This window comes from Neovison vison, chromosome 11, assembly GCF_020171115.1.
Source record: "Neovison vison isolate M4711 chromosome 11, ASM_NN_V1, whole genome shotgun sequence".
Taxonomy (NCBI): Eukaryota; Metazoa; Chordata; class Mammalia; order Carnivora; family Mustelidae; genus Neogale; species Neogale vison.
Window position 1 is genome coordinate 207359670 of NC_058101.1, and position 17883 is coordinate 207377552.

Here is a 17883-nt window from a genome sequence, read left to right on the forward strand (position 1 = left end):
CGGCGTCCCGGCTCGCCACGCGCCGGCGTCCCGGCCCCGCCCCTTCGCCGGAGACCCGTCCCGGCTCCGCCTAGTCCTCCCTCGGGCCCCGCCCCTGCGCTGTGGCCGCGGTCTGCCGCGCTGGCGATCCCCAGACCCCACGCTGGCCGCGCCCCGGCCCCGCCCCTCCGCGGCCACTCGTCCCCGCTCACCCTGGCTCTGCCACGTCCCGGGAGGGCCGCGCCCGCTGTACCGGCCCCGCCCCACGCTGGAAGCTCTCCCGCACGGCCCCGCCCCACCTTGGCCCCGCCCCACACGTAATTTCCTACTAACCCGGAAGAGGATTTCCGGAAGCGAAGGTCCTGGTCTGGTGAGTGGATTGTGGTCTTTGAGGTTTAAACCCGGGCTCCTCGGCTCCTTCCTGGCTCCGTTCTCCACGCCCCGGGACCGAGGACTCCTGCGGGCGCCCCAGGCCCCGCAACCGCCCGTCAGACCCGCGGGGAGTCGCCGGGCCCTGCGCTCCCTGGGCCGGTAGTCCGTGTCTGTTTGCAGTCGAAGGCGCCCCCGAGGCCTCCACAGAATCCTCCCCGATGCCGCCGCCGTCGTCCTCCGGCGGCCGGGGGTCCGTCCCCGCCTCGGGGAGGCCCGTGAGTCCCCGCCGCGGGGGGAGAGCGGGCCCGGGTCCCCGCGCCCCAGACCTGCCCCAGGGCTGCGTGTGCCGGCGTGTTCGCGTGCCGGGTCCCACTGGGAAGGGAGCGCCTCCGTCCCGGAGAGCGGCGCGGGGTGTCGGCAGGGTGAGGAGGAAGGACCGGGAAGGGACGGCGGGCTCCCCGCGCAGTGGCGTGCAGGCCGGGCGGGGTGGTCACGGAGGACTCCCGACAGGAGCAGCGGACGTGAGGGAGGAAGTGGCCCGGGGAACACAGGCCAGCATGTGAGGGCAGAGCAGCGCGGGAACACGGACAGTCGGGTGAGACCGGCCAGCGCTGGCGCCGGGCAATGCAAGGGACGTGGCTGTGAAGTCGTAAGTTGCTCTGCTGGTTAAATCAGGTAAGTCACATTCAGACGAGAGTTCACGGTACTTTTCCTGTCTTTATTACATACGGAAGTGTTTCTTGTTGGTTAGCAAATAATTCTACAGCGTTTCCGTGCGCAGCTACAGCGTTTCCGTGCGTCACTACAGCGTTTCCGTGCCCCGCTACAGCGTTTCCGTGCGTCACTACAGCGTTTCCGTGCGCAGCTACAGCGTTTCCGTGTGCAGCTAGTGTTTCCGTGCGCAGCTACAGCGTTTCCGTGCGTCACTACAGTGTTTTCGTGCGCCGCTACAGCGTTTCCACGCCCCGCTACAGCGTTTCCGTGCGCCGCTACAGCGTTTCGGTGCGCAGCTAGTGTTTCGGTGCGCAGCTACAGCTACAGCGTTTCCGTGCCCGCTACAGCGTTTCCGTGCGCCGCTACAGTGTTTCCGTGTGCAGCTAGTGTTTCCGTGCATCACTACAGTGTTTCCGTGCGTCACTACAGCGTTTCCGTGCGCAGCTACAGCGTTTCTGTGTGCAGCTAGTGTTTCCGTGCGTCACTACAGTGTTTCCGTGCGTCACTACAGCGTTTCCGTGCGCAGCTACAGCGTTTCTGTGTGCAGCTAGTGTTTCCGTGCGTCACTACAGCGTTTCCGTGCGCAGCTAGTGTTTCCGTGCACCGCTACAGCGTTTCCGTGCGTGGCTACAGCGTTTCCGTGCGCCGCTACAGCGTTTCGGTGCGCAGCTAGTGTTTCGGTGCACAGCTACAGCGTTTCCGTGCGTCACTACAGTGTTTCCGTGCCCCGCTACAGCGTTTCCATGCCTCGCTACAGCGTTTCCGTGCGCCGCTACAGTGTTTCTGTGTGCAGCTAGTGTTTCCGTGCGCTGCTACAGCGTTTCCGTGCGTCACTACAGCGTTTCCGTGCGCAGCTAGTGTTTCCGTGAGCAGCTACAGCGTTTCCGTGCGCCGCTACAGCGTTTCCGTGCGTCGCTACAGCGTTTCCGTGCCCCGCTACAGCGTTTCCGTGCGCCGCTACAGTGTTTCCGTGTGCAGCTAGTGTTTCCGTGCATCACTACAGTGTTTCCGTGCGTCACTACAGCGTTTCCGTGCGCAGCTACAGCGTTTCTATGTGCAGCTAGTGTTTCCGTGCGTCACTACAGCGTTTCCGTGCGCAGCTAGTGTTTCCGTGCACCGCTACAGCGTTTCCGTGCGCGGCTACAGCGTTTCCGTGTGCAGCTACAGCGTTTCTGTGTGCAGCTAGTGTTTCGGTGCACCGCTACAGTGTTTCCGTGCGCAGCTAGTGTTTCCGTGCACCGCTACAGCGTTTCTGTGCCCAGCTAGTGTTTCCATGCGCAGCTACAGCGTTTCCGTGCGCAGCTACAGCGTTTCTGTGTGCAGCTACAGCGTTTCCGTGCGCAGCTACAGTGTTTCCGTGTGCAGCTAGTGTTTCCGTGCGTCACTACAGCGTTTCCATGCACAGCTACAGCGTTTCTGTGTGCAGCTAATGTTTCCGTGCACATCTACAGCATTTCTGCGTGCAGCTAGTGTTTCCGTGCGCAGCTACAGCGTTTCTGTGCGCAGCTAGTGTTTCCGTGCGCAGCTACAGCATTTCCGTGCGCAGCTACAACGTTTCTGTGCGCAGCTAGTGTTTCCATGTGCAGCTACAGCGTTTCTGTGCCCAGCTAGTGTTTCCATGCGCAGCTAGAGTGTTTCGGTGTGCAGCTACAGCGTTTCTGTGTGCAGCTACAGCATTTCCGTGCGCAGCTACAGCGTTTCCGTGCGCAGCTACAGTGTTTCCATGTGTAGCTAGTGTTTCCGTGCGTCACTACAGCGTTTCCATGCACAGCTACAGCGTTTCTGTGTGCAGCTAATGTTTCCGTGCACATCTACAGCATTTCTGTGTGCAGCTAGTGTTTCCGTGCGCAGCTACAGCGTTTCTGTGCGCAGCTAGTGTTTCCGTGCGCAGCTACAGCATTTCCGTGCACAGCTACAACGTTTCTGTGCGTAGATAGTGTTTCCATGCGCAGCTACAGCGTTTCTGTGTGCAGCTAGCGTTTCCGTGTGCAGCTACAGCGTTTCCGTGCGCAGCTAGTGTTTCCGTGGGCAGCTACAGCGTTTCCGTGCGCAGCTACAGTGTTTCTGTATGCAGCTAGTGTTTCCGTGCGTCACTACAGCGTTTCCGTGCACAGCTACAGCGTTTCTGTGTGCAGCTAGTGTTTCCATGCCTCGCTACAGTGTTTCCGTGTGCAGCTACAGCGTTTCCGTGAGCAGCTAGTGTTTCCGTGCTCAGCTATAGCGTTTCCGTATGCAGCTAGTGTTTCCGGGCGCCGCTACAGCATTTCCGTGTGCAGCTACAGCGTTTCCGTGCTTAGCTAGTGTTTCTGTGCGCCGCTACAGTGTTTCCGTGCAGAGTTACAGCGTTTCCGTGTGCAGCTACAGCATTTCTGAGTGCAGCTACAGCGTTTCTGTGCGCAGCTACAGCGTTTCCGTGCGCAGCTACAGCATTTCCGTGTGCAGCTACAGCGTTTCTGTGTGCAGTTACAGAGTTTCCGTGCGCAGCTAGTGTTTCCGTGCGCAGCTACAGCGTTTCTGTGCGCAGCTAGCGTTTCCGTGTGCAGCTACAGCGTTTCCGTGCGCAGCTAGTGTTTACGTGTGCAGCTACAGCGTTTCCGTGCGCAGCTACAGCGTTTCCGTGCTTGGCTAGTGTTTCTGTGCGCCGCTCCAGTGTTTCTGTGTGCAGCTACAGCGTTTCTGTGCGCAGCTACAGCGTTTCCGTGCGCAGTTAGTGTTTCCGTGTGCAACTACAGCGTTTCCGTGTGCAGCTACAGCGTTTGTGTGCAATTACAGCGTTTCCGTGCACAGCTAGTGTTTCCGTGCACAGCTACAGCATTTCCGTGTGCAGCTACAGCGTTTCTGAGTGCAGCTACAGCGTTTCTGTGTGCAGTTACAGCGTTTCCGTGCGCAGATAGTGTTTCCATGCACAGCTACAGCGTTTCCATGTGCAGCTACAGTGTTTCCGTGGGCAGCTGCAGCGCTTCTGTGTGCAGCTGCAGTGTTTCTGTGGGCCGCTACAGTGTTCCGTGTGCAGCACTTGGATATATTGAGGACTCATGTCTTCAAATTCAAAACCAGGTTTAAACAGGTAGTCTAATATTCAACACCTTCCTTTTTTTTTTTTATGTGGTTTTAAAGATTTTATTTATTTAGACAGAGCCCCCACCAGCAGGGGCAAGGGGCAGAAGAAGAGGGAGAAGCAGACTCTCCCATGAGCGGAGAGCCCCATGCAGGCATTCAGTCCCAGGACCCTGAGATCATGATCTGAGCGGAAGGCAGAGAGGCGTAACAGACTGAACCACTCAGGCGCCCCAACAGTACATTTTTTGATGTATTGATATGATGTTCTGGAGAAAAGGGAAATTAAAAGCTTTTAATCAGTGTGAGTAAAACCATGAAGTAGAGAAGTTGCTGCTGCTCAGGAGGCTGGAATATGGTCTGGAACCTTCAGCGGCAGGGGTGAAAAGGGCAGGCCTTGTCACTATTGAACACAACTCCAATGCATGCATAAGGCCAATGCAATGATAGTTTATTCTCCCCAGGCCTCTCCTTCTGTCATCTCTGCCTAACCCAAACACCCACACACAAAGCACAAGACCTTTGGGAAAGGAAAGACCAAGAATTTTTTAAATAAGCACAGAACAAACATCTCTCCAACGGGAAGGTAAACCTTGGTTTTGGGACGGGGGGATAATGAGCAGTGAGTGTTAATAGATGGGAGAGAGCCTGGGAGCACAGAGACAGGAGGAGAACTCCACATCCTCCCTTAGTAATCCTGTATTCAACCTATACCACAAGAGACTGCAAGGATTGTGACTTGAAAGGGAGGGTCACACAGACTCCCATTCCCCTGAATGCCAGGTGACAGGTGGGCCTCAGCAGGAATCGGGCATTGTGAAGCACAGAGCAGACACTTGTTCTTCTCCATCTGCAAGTTTATCATTCCTCTTCCCTGGTACTTTAGTAGACCACAGAGGACCACCTACTCCGCATGCTGATTTCCTCCCCACAGTTTCTTCAAAATCCTGAATGGCACATTTTCCAAACTAGGAGAAAGATGATGATGATGGTGATTCAGGAATGGCTCTTTCTCTGGAAAAGTTCACTTATCTGTTGATTATTCTGCTTCCTAAATTGCTGTTTTGGGGACATACTAATCTCTGACTCTCAGGTAGCCTGCCTAACACATTTCCTTATTTACCCATGGCTTTTCCTCTGTACTCTCCAAACTCCAGACCAATTCCATCTGTCTGTGATTAGAGACAAGGACTGGGTACTACAGTCTCGGTGAGGTTTGCCAGTAAGTATTGTATAAGGACTAAATCTGGATGTACCATTAGCTCTTTACACACAAGGATTAAAATGAATTAATCTCAGCAATACCTGAACAATCCTGGAAAAGAATACCAATAAGGGGAGATTTGTTATACCTGGTTGTATAATGAACTTGAAGCTTAACAAAGTGAATGTGTGCATTTGAGCTAAAAATATTAGGAATTTGCAATAGAAGGAAGAGATCACAAGCTGATAGCCAGGACAAATTGAGGCATTTCAACTTATGGTGTTTTATTCACTGGTTGCTATTTAAGATCAACCTAAATGCCAAACATAAAGAGAATTTTAACATTGTTCACAGTACCTTGATCCCAACGCGCCTTTACTGTTGATAGATTATAAGGAATACAGCCCTCCGCAGGCTTCTGAGGGTCCCTACAGTCTGGGTAAGTCAAGAGTTTGCTGGACCTGGAGAGGGCACCTTTCATGTTATGATAGATTCTGGCCTGATGGCTCCCCGAAATTGCAAAGAAATCTTTACCCATGACCAACTCATGAAGTTTCCCCCTGCAAGAGCCAGGAATTCATTATGTGCATACAACATGTAGATTTGGATGAAATGACAACTCTGTATTTCCATTTTCTAATTACTTAAAAGAGACTGAATGTATTTTATTTTTTTAGAGTTACTAAATGTAATGTTACTAAATGTTTTTCTAATTCCTTTTTCATGTGCATTTACATACTTTTTTTTTTATTTTGTAGTTTAATCATACATGCACAGAGACCTACTTTGTTCTTACAATGTTTATGCACTGAACCAAAATCCTTTTTTCATGCCCTTTCCTTTGTACTTTTCCTGTGGAAGGAAGGCATCACCTATTTCACATTAAAAAATATCATATTCAGGGGCACCTGGGTGGCTCAGTCATTGGGCGGCTGCCTTCAGCTCAGGTCATGATCCCAGGGTCCTGGGTTCGAGCCCCGCATTGGGCTCCCTCCTCAGTAGGGGGCCTGCTTCTCCCTCTTCCACTCCTGCTGCTTATGTTCTCTCTCTCGCTGTGTCTCTGTCAAATAAATAAAATCTTTTTTAAAAATCATTCCATTTACTTCTAATATTGTATCATTGAACATTGCTTTATCTTAACTACTTAAGTTGTGTTAAAGCTTCAGGTAATGTATCTTCATAGGTAATTTGACCTACCTTCATTTTTTTCTGTTCCAAATTGTTTTGGCTGTACTGTTACCCAAAATCAAAATTGACACAAAATTGACTTTTAAGGTAATTCTCAGTTTTTATATGAAATACTATGTGCTACTTTTAAATTTGGATTGTACCAAATTTCTATAGTCACTGAGGTTTTTATGCCTCAGTGTCTTCTAGCTTAAGAATTGGTCTGGTAGGCTTTATTCTTGTCATTTTATGTCCTCAAAAAGTTCATAAAACATTTTTACATGGTTCTACATGATGATTTTAAATGGGAGCCATAATAGTTTGTTGTTGTAAGAAGAGACTTTTTTTTAAAGTGATTGCTTATTTTTTAATTACTGTAACTAAATATATTGACTTGAGCATATTAAGCATAGATCTGTCCGCTTCTAAAAATATTCATACTAGGTCTGATCATTAAAAAGCATTCTCTTGTTCTTTGGGATTTGAAGTCCTCTCTTCTGAGGACGACTGCAGTTCCAGGTCTTTGAGTCTGTATCTGTGTTTCCTTTCTGTTTCTCTTTGTCCTGACTCACGTGTACCAGGCCGTGATGGGTAGGGGCAGCCCTGGCCAGCCCCTTCTTCTCAGCCTTTTCATGAGTGGAACTGCTGCTTTGTCTGCTGCTGAGTATGTTTGCTGACATCTTCTTGATTAGCAAGAAGTATTCCCTATTATTTGACATGAATTTTAAAGATTCTCAATTATTTTGAAAGGTCAAATGTTTTTCTAATGATCCATTGATGTGATCTAATTATTGTGGTATTTAAAATTATTTCAGGGCTTCCTGGCAGCTTGGGTCATGATCCCAGCATCCAGGGATACACAGTAGAAATTCCATGACTGTGAGAGAGTGAGGGTGGGAAGAGGAATGGGAGTTGTTTAATGCTTTAGAAGATGCACAGAGTTCTGGAGACAGATGGTGGCAATGAGTGCACACTATGAATGTATTGACATCACTGGACTGTACACTTTATAGTGACGAGGGTGGAGGATGCCCGGTTGTGTCAGTCAGTGGAGCATGTGAGTCTTGATCTCAGGGCACGATGGGTGTAGAGATTACTTGAAAAATAAAATCTTTTAAAAAAAGAAAAAAAAAGATTAGGATGGTAAATGTTACATTGTGTGTATTTTGCCATAATAAAATAAAATGGAAAATACCCTCTTTATAGTAAAATCAATGCTTACAGTGATCACTCACTCTGGAAAGAATCTGTCAAAAAGAAAAATAAGGAGTAATCTGTTAAGTTAGATAATTCATTTACTTAGTAGGAAAACTCATTTTTTGGAAAAAGAGGACAGAAATAAGAATGTGTGAGTTCAAAGGCATGAAGGTTTGAAATATTTAAGGAGCATGGAAGATTCATTAGTTACCAAACAGGAATGGTGTTGCCGGATACATTTGGAAGCCACTGCGAGTTGTGACTTGACGTATACAGGAGGGTCTGTGTCTTGGTCCTCAACTGTTGCCACATACGGTCATGGGATAAGCAAGTATGTGGAGTCACCTTCCATTGGACCCTTGATCAGCAGATAAAGTAAAAAGACATAAATAGCATTAGCCTGGGTAAATACCTATGGTGATGAATAACTGAATTAAACTGGGCAGTAAAAAATGAGGCAGGCTGGAGGCTGATGTCTGGGAATTGGGGCAGTGTGGTGGTTCTCACACCATACAGAATGTGGACGCAGGAACAAATTCTTGAAAAAGCAAGGACAGTAGGTTGTAAACACAGGGTGGGGTCTGTTATGGTTAATGTTAGGGGTACTATTCCGGGCGAAATGTAGGTATGATGTGTAATCCCTAAAATTTGAGAGTGGGAGAAAGGCAAAGGAAAATTCAGATTCTGCCTGTAACACTGTTCTGATGGCCGCTTACGTGAATGTATGTGCCGGTGTGCATGGAGGTTGTCATGTTACTGGAGTTTCCGGAACCTCTCCGACGATGGCATTTCTTAAATTAGTAACAGAACCATAATTATTAGCAGAATCCTTTTGAGGAAGAAACAAGTTATGTTTATCTCCCAAGCACAGAATCACATAAAATAAAACTTTATCTTTTCTTGACATGAGATACAAATGGGTAAGTTAAATCTGCTTCTATTTATGACTCGTTATTATTACTTGTCCATGAAATACACTTACTTCCTATGGGTGTCTTAGGGGAGGAGTTAAAATTTATAAATGCTTTCACAGACAAATACAAAAAATCAAACATCGAAATTCAGGGAAGTTTCAGCTAATGCAGATTTCAGTGAACAATTTTCTAAAACTTCAGCTGGAGTAAATAAACGTCCTCTTAAAATCCTTTCATTCTTTAATTTCTGGAAGTACTACCCCATAAAGATTGTTAGACATGAGTTCTGCTGTAACCCACATATTCCTGCAATTTTCTGATGCAGGGGATTTTAAGGGGTAAATTTGTAAGGTGGGTGCCTTTGACCCTCAAAATGAAGTAAGTCACTTAACTGGCTAATCTTACCATTAAATGCATTCTCTTTTTTTTTTTTTTAAGATTATTTATTCATTGAAGAGAGCATGAGCAGGGGGAGGGGCAGAAGGAGAAGGAGGAGCAGACTCCCCACTGAGCATGGAGGTGATGTGGGGTTTGATCCCAGGACGCTGGGATGATGACCTGAGCCAAAGTCAGATGCCCAACCAACTGAGGCACCCAGTCACCCCCATAAAATTCATACTTAACGATCTTGCTTCATAACCAAAAACCCAGTCAGAACAAATCTAAAGGCCAGTGTTGGTGGAGACAATGATGGATGATATATGTATCCAGAGGGCTGGACAGGGAAGTATAGGGATGGAGTTGAGACACCAGAGAGCTGAGGAGTTAGGGAAACTGCTAATAAACAAGCTAATACCTAAGTCTGGGAAATTTCACAGTGCTTCTGCATGTGGCAGGTGCAAGATATCCTGGAATTGGAATTGGAGGGAACTGGCTCTTCACATTCTTCCTAAACTGAGGGCATTGCTTTCGGTCTCCAAGCAGTAGTAGAGCCTTACCTTTGGAGAGCCGACCTCTTCTCCCTGTTTCCTTTGGAGCGCATTGCATGTTTCTCTCCGGTCTGCTGGGGATCACTTCCAGGTGGAGTGGGTCTTCGTAACAAATGGGTATGGACATTGTGGGCAGCTATAGTTTAATTGGCTCCTTTCTCATTCCTCAGCTTTGCCTCCCGTTGCTGAGAGACTGTGTATGAGTGAAAACCCAGAAGACACTTGGCAACTGAGCTACTAAGAATGGACTCACAAGTGAGTAGGGAGTTATTCTTCCTACTGAAATAGCGTGTCTGTTGCCATCACATGGACATAAATCCCACAGGCATTCATGTTCTGAGTACACTCAAGTTTTTCAAGCTTTCCAAGAACTGTGGAATGGTCATGTTTGGTCAAGGACTCATCATGTGGTAATCTTTTTCCCAATGTTATGTTGAGATATCTCAGGTTCAGTTAATGCCCTACATTTTCAGGAGACATGAGAGAAGTTTTTCTTCATAGCCATCCCATGCCCTAGTTGTCACCAAAAATGTACTTGTTAACCATTTTATTAACTGTAGTGGGCTTAGGATTCAGGTCAGTATAGGTGATAGAGATGAAAAAGGAGCATAACTTTACAGTCCAGTAGAAAGGCAGATGTTACCACATGTGAGCTCTGTCAATGCAGTATTATATGTGCCAGGGCGGGGGGGGGGAGGTTGTTGCTGATTAATACTGAGGGAAAATGAATGACGGTCATGCCAGAGAAGCCAAGGAGGAGCCCTCCTTTCTTTCCCCCAATTTAAACCTCTTAAAAGTTTTGATAGAATGTGTTTGTACTTTTTGAAACTTACAAAAGAGAAAACTAAAAGTCATTACTTCCTTTGTCCCAAATCCTGATTTTTTTCGCCCTCTTTATAATTTCCCTTAGTTCAAATTTGGTAACTGGAAACAATGTATAGGGCGTATTGTTTTCTTAACTTTGAGTATAATTCAGGAAAAGGAATATAGGAGGTAAAATGAAACCCAAGGACCCCTGGGAATTTTCGATGAGCTGAAGAGACAGGAACAGTAAAGTGGCTTTAAGCATACGTGAACCGAGAGATGAGATAAAGAAAAGCATGATGATAACAGATCCCTGGAGGGCCTCAGGCAATAGGAGGGGTCCAGACACTACTATCCTTCCTTAGGGAAGTCTCAGCCTCTGGCTCACGCTTATGAACCATTTGTCCTTATGCTTTATAATGAACTATTTAGCTTTATGCTTTATAATGAACACCTGTTATGTGAAGATTAAAGGATGTGCTGCTGATTTCATATCCTGTGTGGATTCTGTTCAGTTTTACAGAATTATGGACACTGTTTCAATACTCTGGTAGTTAATGGATAGTAAAACTAGAAGTTGCATTTAAATGTTTGCTGTTAGCATTTACTATATCATTGGATCTTTAAGAACTCATAAAAGGTCATTACAACATATCATAGATGATGAAACTGAGATCATATAGGGGAATAATATTGTACTTTAAAAGTGGCAGGTTGTGTCATGAGTCCATAGATTTACTTGAAATTGGTGGAAAATAGTGTTTTAGTTTTAAGTGTTCCAGAGAGACTATTATACTCATGATCTGGAAGTCTCACTTACAAGTTTATTGCAAAACCCACAGGTTAGATCACACCTCATTCTATATCTCTGTAATGAAATGTATGTATTATGAATGTGTCTGGGTATATGTGAAAGTTAGATGTCCAGGTGTGCACTGAAGATGACTGAACCCAGCATTCTGTTTGAGTTTTCTGTACGTGCAGCCCCCACTTCCTTAGTGCCGTTGTCTGTACCTTCTGCCCCTGAATATTGGCAGGGATGGTCCTGTCTGAAAACATCCATAATCTTCTAGGAATCAGTGACGTTTGAGGATGTAGCTGTAGACTTTACTCAGGAAGAGTGGACCCTGCTGGACAGGTCCCAGAGAAAACTCTTCAGAGATGTGATGCTGGAGAACATCAGTCACCTGGTCTCAATTGGTGAGTCTCTTAGTGTTACTATGTATGTATATTTCTATTCACTCATTCACTCAACAGCTTTGTGGCTAAGACTCCTCATTTCTCACTGAAAACTGTCCTTCTTACAACTCACAACAAACTTCACATTGTACTTTGATTTGTCATCCCACTAGAATGTAATTTTCTTCACACAGTTTCATGTCTTTCTTGCTGCTCAATCTCCACAACACCCAAACAGTGGTGGGAATTCATTATTTTTGAATTGGTAAGTAAATACATTGACTTTTTAAAAAAAAAATTTTTTTCTGGTGGGGACTGATCAGACCATGGTATTTAAAAAAAAAAAAAACCAGGAGCACCTGAGTAGCACAGCTGGTTAAGTGTCCAACTCTGTTTCAGGTCAGGCATGAGCTCAAGAGTCGTGGAATTGAACAATAAAGTGGCTCCATGCTCAGTGCAGAAACTGCTTAAGTTTCTCTCGCCCTTTTCCCCTCCCCACCCTGGGTCTCTCTAAAATAAATAAATCTTAAGTAAAAAAAAAAAAAAAAAACAGATAGGTGGTTTTCCATGCAGAATCTAGATTTTTCTGGTGGAGTTTTATTTATTGGGTTCATTTAGGATATAATATTCAAACACTGTGAGAACTTACATCTTCTCACTGTGTTAAAATATTGAAGATTGCACAGTTGGTCTCTGAACTTAGTTAGGCATCAGTAATGACAGGTCCTTAAAGTCTTTGGGAAAGGTCAAGAGTTAACCTTCTGTTGGTGAAGAACTACCTATGTTGTTTTCAACATACTCTTACCAGAGAGGACTTTCAGAGGTTACCTCATTCTTTCCCATTAGTTGGCCCTACATTGATGATCATGCCATGTCCTACACAGAAGTCAAAATTCAATGCTCTTTTTTCTATGAACAGGCAGACAGCTCTACAAATCTGAAACGATTTCCCACTTGGAACCAGGAGAGCACCTTTCAAAAGAAGGGCTAGGTTTGCTGCAATGCCAGAGTCTGGGTGAGCTACCTTAAGAGCTACTAAGTGAGTGAGTAGGCCCTAAGAATCATCAGATGAAACTTAGCTGCTTTTTAAAAAGATAGACAATATGATAGGGGGACATTTTTTTAGATATTGTCATTATATTTAACAGGCGTCAATTTCTGTTCTGTCTTTGGGAAGGTAATAGTTATGTACTATTGAAGTTAAAATACACCAGATGTCCCTTTCCATGATTTTCTTCTGTGAAGATTTTCCCTCTCTTTTCCTCCCCAGCTTGCCATCTCCATCTTTTTCTCATCTTTCAGTCCTGAAAATGTCAACTGTTGATGTCCTCTGTGTTTCTTCTCCTTAATTTGACATTCTTTCCCATCTCTGTGTCAGTATTCAAAACATATTCCATGAGCATTTAGTGTCTTCAGCATCTTAATTCTGTCAATGTCACTATTGCAATTTTTTCCCCAATCATTTCAGATAGGGAAGATGATCTTAAAAAACAAGAAATTATATTCATGCAACATATCTGCAAGAAGGACACAGCATTAGTCACTGCAATGGTAAGCCTCAAGGGGATGAACCTGTGCTTTGAGAGATGTGGGTATTGAATAAGGAAGGAATTGGGCACCATTAACCAATCATAATTTAAGCTGGAATCAAGGGTTTTCACAGCAAGAAGTTTTGGTTAGTTTGATTTTAGGGAAGAAATTAATCTGAAGTCAAAACCATAACCTGAGGTCTTGTAAACAGCTACATGGTCATAACTTACATACCTAACATTTGAAACACAGTATTGTTTTGAAACATTGTCTTTAATCAGATATCTCTGCATTTGGGCTGTTAAAAAAAAGAAAATTTCTGTGCTTGCTGGAGAGGAATACATACATGTTTATGTAACTAATGTAGACAGTGTTGTAGGACTCTGTCCCTGAATGATGTCTATAGAATTTATATGTAGACGAAGGAAGGAAGGAATAAATTTGAGGAACTTTTTCAACAGTCTCTCATTTCCTTTTGAATAACAGAGATCTCACACTCAGGAGAATCCTTTTGAATGCAATGATTTTGGAGAAAATTTAACTGAAATACTAACATGGACTCAGTATGTGGTACTTAAAATGGGAAAGAATCCCCGTATCAGCAAAGAATGTGGAAAAGACAGCAGTTGTTCCCCATCATTTAATACACGTAAGCAGAGTCACAGTGCAAGTAAATCACTTGAATGTCATCAGCGTGGGAATGCCTTTATTCAAAGCTCTGCCCATAGACAAACCAATACTACTCAGAATGGAGAGAAAACATTTGAATGTCATGAATGTGGGAAAGCCTTTGGAAAAAGTTCTAACCTGAGGCGACATGAGATGATTCACACTGGAGTGAAACCACATGGATGTCATCTGTGTGGGAAGGCCTTCACTCATTGTTCTGACCTTAGAAAACATGAGAGAACTCACACTGGAGAGAAATCATATGAATGTCATCTGTGTGGGAAAGCCTTCAGTAAGAGTTATAACCTTCGGCGACACGAGAGGATTCACACGAGGAAAAAACCCCATGAATGCCATCTATGTGGGAAAGCCTTCACTCACTGTTCTGACCTTAACAAACATGAAAGAACTCACTTTGGAGAGAAACCGTATGGATGCCATCTATGTGGGAAGACATTCAATAAAACTTCGTACCTTCGACAACATGAGCGAACTCATAATGGAGAGAAACCGTATGAGTGTCATCTCTGTGGAAAGGCATTCACTCACTGTTCTCACCTTAGAAAACACGAGAGAACTCACACTGGAGAGAAACCCTACGAATGTCATCTATGTGGGAAAGCTTTCACTGAATCTTCTGTCCTTAGACGACATGAGAGAACCCACACTGGAGAGAAACCGTATGAATGTCACCTCTGTTGGAAAGCCTTTACTGATTCTTCTGTCCTTAAAAGACATGAGAGAACTCACACTGGAGAAAAACCATACGAATGTCCCCTATGTGGGAAAGCTTTCAATCACTCTTCTGTCCTTAGACGACATGAGAGAACGCACACTGGTGAGAAACCGTACAAATGCAGTGTATGTGGGAAAGCCTTCAACAGAAGCTATAATTTTAGACTGCATAAGAGAATCCACACTGGAGAGAAACCATATAAATGTTATGTATGTGGGAAAGCCTTCAGTAAATATTTTAACCTTAGACAACATGAGAAAATACATGTAAAAATAATCAGTGTAGACGATTCACCACCTATAGCTTCAAACTATAAACACTCTTGAGGGCTCAAACACTCAAAAACACTAGGTTTATAATCGGTGTGGGAGAGCATTTTTCCATCCTTATTACTTTACTCAACTGAAGGTAATCCCAAGTGAAGAGAATCTGCATGTGGGTCACCAAACCTTCACAGAATGGACTGACATGGAAGAATATAAATGGAGTATGGAAGAATTTTCACCCACAGTTCTGTCGAACAAAATGGAGAAGTGGCATGTCAGAGAAAACAGGTCTGTAATTAATGCAGAAATACTTTCCTTCATCCTTTAAATAAGCAAATTGTGCAGCAGAGTCTCTAGACCTGTAATCACCATGCACTCATTCATTCAGCAACACATCTGGCATGCAGAAGTCTGCTAAAACAAATAAGGGGGAAAAAAACATTCCTAGGAAGACAGGAGAATTTTGTTGCCAAAGGGCTGTGTTCCATGAGAACTAGGACATAATAAGCATTGAGGACATTTGGAGTATCCTGTGTGCAGAAAGCCTAAATTACCTGACCTAACAGTAATGTCTGTAGTGACAAAGCACTCCCTCTACTAATGGCAAACACCAGTTTGGCACAGCTGAAAGCAGCAGCAGAAGAGACAAGACTGCCCTTTTCCCCGTCATAGCAGCCACCAATGCACAACTCACCCAACTGAGGAGACCTCTGCATCCCAGGTCCCCCCCTCAAAAGGCAAATGCAGAAAGATGGGAGACACCAGGTAACAGGCCAAGTCGCTGATCCTACTCACTTGAACAGGCTTAGGCATCCTTGTTCACACATGGCAAAAAAGAGAATACAGATGCTTATAATTAATTGAGTGAGGATGCAATGCCCTTTTCAATCCGTTTCAACTGTCTCCTTTGGTTTGAAGAAATCATTGTTGTGTTTATTGATGCTTCCTCACCCGAATTTGCTTGCTGTGTTTAAAGTCTTAAAGTGACCTGTGAACATCACCAACAGAACAGTGCTTCCCAAACCTAGAACTATTGAGTTTCTCCATCTTCTTGTGTTTCTTATAACTTCTGTTTTGTATAGTAATATTACACATTTTCCTCCTAACTCCAAAGATACATGAGAATTTGTTCCATCACCTTTCCTGCTGCTTTGCAAAGATGTTTTTGTATTTTTTAACTTTGCACAGTCTTAAAAAGAGGAGGAGACTTACGTTGATGTGGTTTTACCCAGATGAGTTTATTCTCTTCAAGTGAGGAAACATCACTTCTTCCATCCAGGAGCTGAAATATGCTCGGGCTAGGCAGCAGTTTTGATTTCGCTCAAGACATTAATGTCTTCCAGGTTGTTCCTCTAGATTTATGAAGACAACTCCCAAAATACTATAAACTGAGAAGACAAAATGCTTTTCCTCCTTATCCCCACCTAAAAACCTATGGGGAAAAGGATCCCAGGATTGGAGATTCTCTATTTTTCTATCAGCCTATCTCCATCTACTTGCCATTTCCTCATAGTGTTTTTTTGCCCATGATTTTCAGTGTCTATACAAAGCAAATTCCCAGACTTGTGGAAATCGGATGGTCTCTTCATGGTTCTTACAGTCCTCTCTGATTTCACAAATCTCTGAATTTAAAACAGTACAATTTTTATTTGATTGAATCTTTAATTTCCTGTTGTCTGTCTTGTCTCTACTCAACAACTTATCTGGAAGCAGAAGCCTCAGTATTTCACTTAAACCAATTTCCAGTTGATTTTGTTTCAGTCAGGACAAGCTGCCTACTTCTCCGGACTGTCCTTCTGTGGTGTTCATTTCCAGGTGCTTCAGTAGAAGAAACCGGTGTGAATATGATGACCACATCGGCGGGCTTCTCTCCTCAGGTCATGTCATGTCACCCAGAGAGGCTACACTGTGGTGCCGCTGGGCAGTTGCTTGCGTCCTTCATGAAGGGTTCACTGCTGCCACTAGTTAGTTGGTACAATGCAAGCTACTCAGGGCCAAAACAGAAATAATTCACCTAGACATACTTCAGACCAAAGAATGATTTATCTCTAGGTTTAATGCATAATATATGTGTCAGGATTTTAAAAACAGTAACTATTTATATAAGAAAAAAAATCACAGTTTACAAGTTGGAATCACATTAAAAGTCTGATACCTTCTCATGGGAATCTGGTTTGGTTATCTGTACTTTCCTAATTTAGTTTCTTGGTACTGTGTTTATGTCAAACCCCCATTATGTCAACCATACAAACCAGTGGGACCGCCTTCTGATGGAGGTCCAGCACAGGGCTGGAGCAAATGGAAGATCGCTGGAGACCAGGCACATTAAAAAGGGTAAGAGTAACAGTCTCACTTTACCTGGATCCCCATTCCCCAAAAAGGGCGCGCCTTAGTGCCATGAGAAAGCATTCTGGCCCACATTCTTTCCCACAGGGAAAGGGAGAGCATCTGAGTGAGTGACCTCTAGCCAAAGAAACCCAGGTCTTTTCTGCACTCCCTACAATACCGGGGTGAGCTACATAACCTGGGGCTGGGAATCCCGTGAAAAGGTCTTACAGGGTATCAAAGACGTGGATCCTACTAACTCCACTGCAGACTACACGGCCCCTCAGAAACCCCCCAGTGCTCAGTGCACATCACCCACACATCTCCAAACCTGGCGCTCAGCTCCTGGAGTGCACTCCCAACTGCATCCAGACTGAGGCCTTGCAGCTGGCTAGAGCATGCAGACAGCACTGGCCCCACTCTGTAGGACTGGGAGTCAAACAGGAGCACTTGGCAGCACACTAGGGAAAGCAAAAAGAAGGCTGTGAGCATGTGGCCCAGCCTTGCAGCATTAAGAGAAGGCCTGCAATCAGGAATTCCACACCCCCCAAGAGGAGACCTGAGTTCGGAGCAGGACCACACATAGAAAAGGTATGAGAAACGATACAGCAAATACAAGATTTGAAAGAACATAGATGTGCATGGGTGGCTCGGTCGGTTAAGCCTGTGCCTTCAGCTCAGGTCATGATCACAGGGTGCTGGAATGGAGCCCGGCATCGGAGGCGTCAGGCTCTCTGCTCATCAAGGAGTGTTTCTTACTCTCCCTCTGCCTGCCTGTGCTCACTCTCACTCTCTCGGACAAATACATAACAAATCTTTTTTATAAATAACAAAATAAGCA

General features: G+C 45.1%; 1 protein-coding gene across 5 annotated transcripts; it reads left to right on the plus strand.

Annotated features, from left to right (window-relative positions):
* The first annotated feature begins 319 nt into the window (after positions 1-319).
* On the plus strand, positions 320-16885 carry LOC122890043 (zinc finger protein 596-like). Of its 5 annotated transcripts, none has more exons than XM_044225725.1 (7): positions 320-349; positions 862-1026; positions 9704-9788; positions 11411-11537; positions 12436-12531; positions 12985-13067; positions 13533-16885. In XM_044225725.1, exons 3-7 carry the CDS (start codon positions 9777-9779, stop codon positions 14775-14777), a joined length of 1563 nt encoding a protein of 520 aa, XP_044081660.1. In that variant the 5' UTR covers positions 320-349; positions 862-1026; positions 9704-9776; the 3' UTR covers positions 14778-16885. The 5 variants fall into 5 exon arrangements, with proteins under 5 accessions (XP_044081660.1, XP_044081662.1, XP_044081659.1 ...); XM_044225727.1 differs by having other exon boundaries at positions 333-349; positions 865-1026; XM_044225724.1 differs by lacking the exon at positions 320-349 and adding an exon at positions 395-626.
* Positions 16886-17883: the final 998 nt, after the last annotated feature.

Coding starts and splice junctions, on each gene's coding strand:
- LOC122890043 (XM_044225725.1), top strand. Junction 11,538..12,435: donor CAGTCACCTGGTCTCAATTG/GTGAGTCTCTTA, acceptor TTCTATGAACAG/GCAGACAGCTCTACAAATCT. Junction 12,532..12,984: donor GCTGCAATGCCAGAGTCTGG/GTGAGCTACCTT, acceptor CAATCATTTCAG/ATAGGGAAGATGATCTTAAA.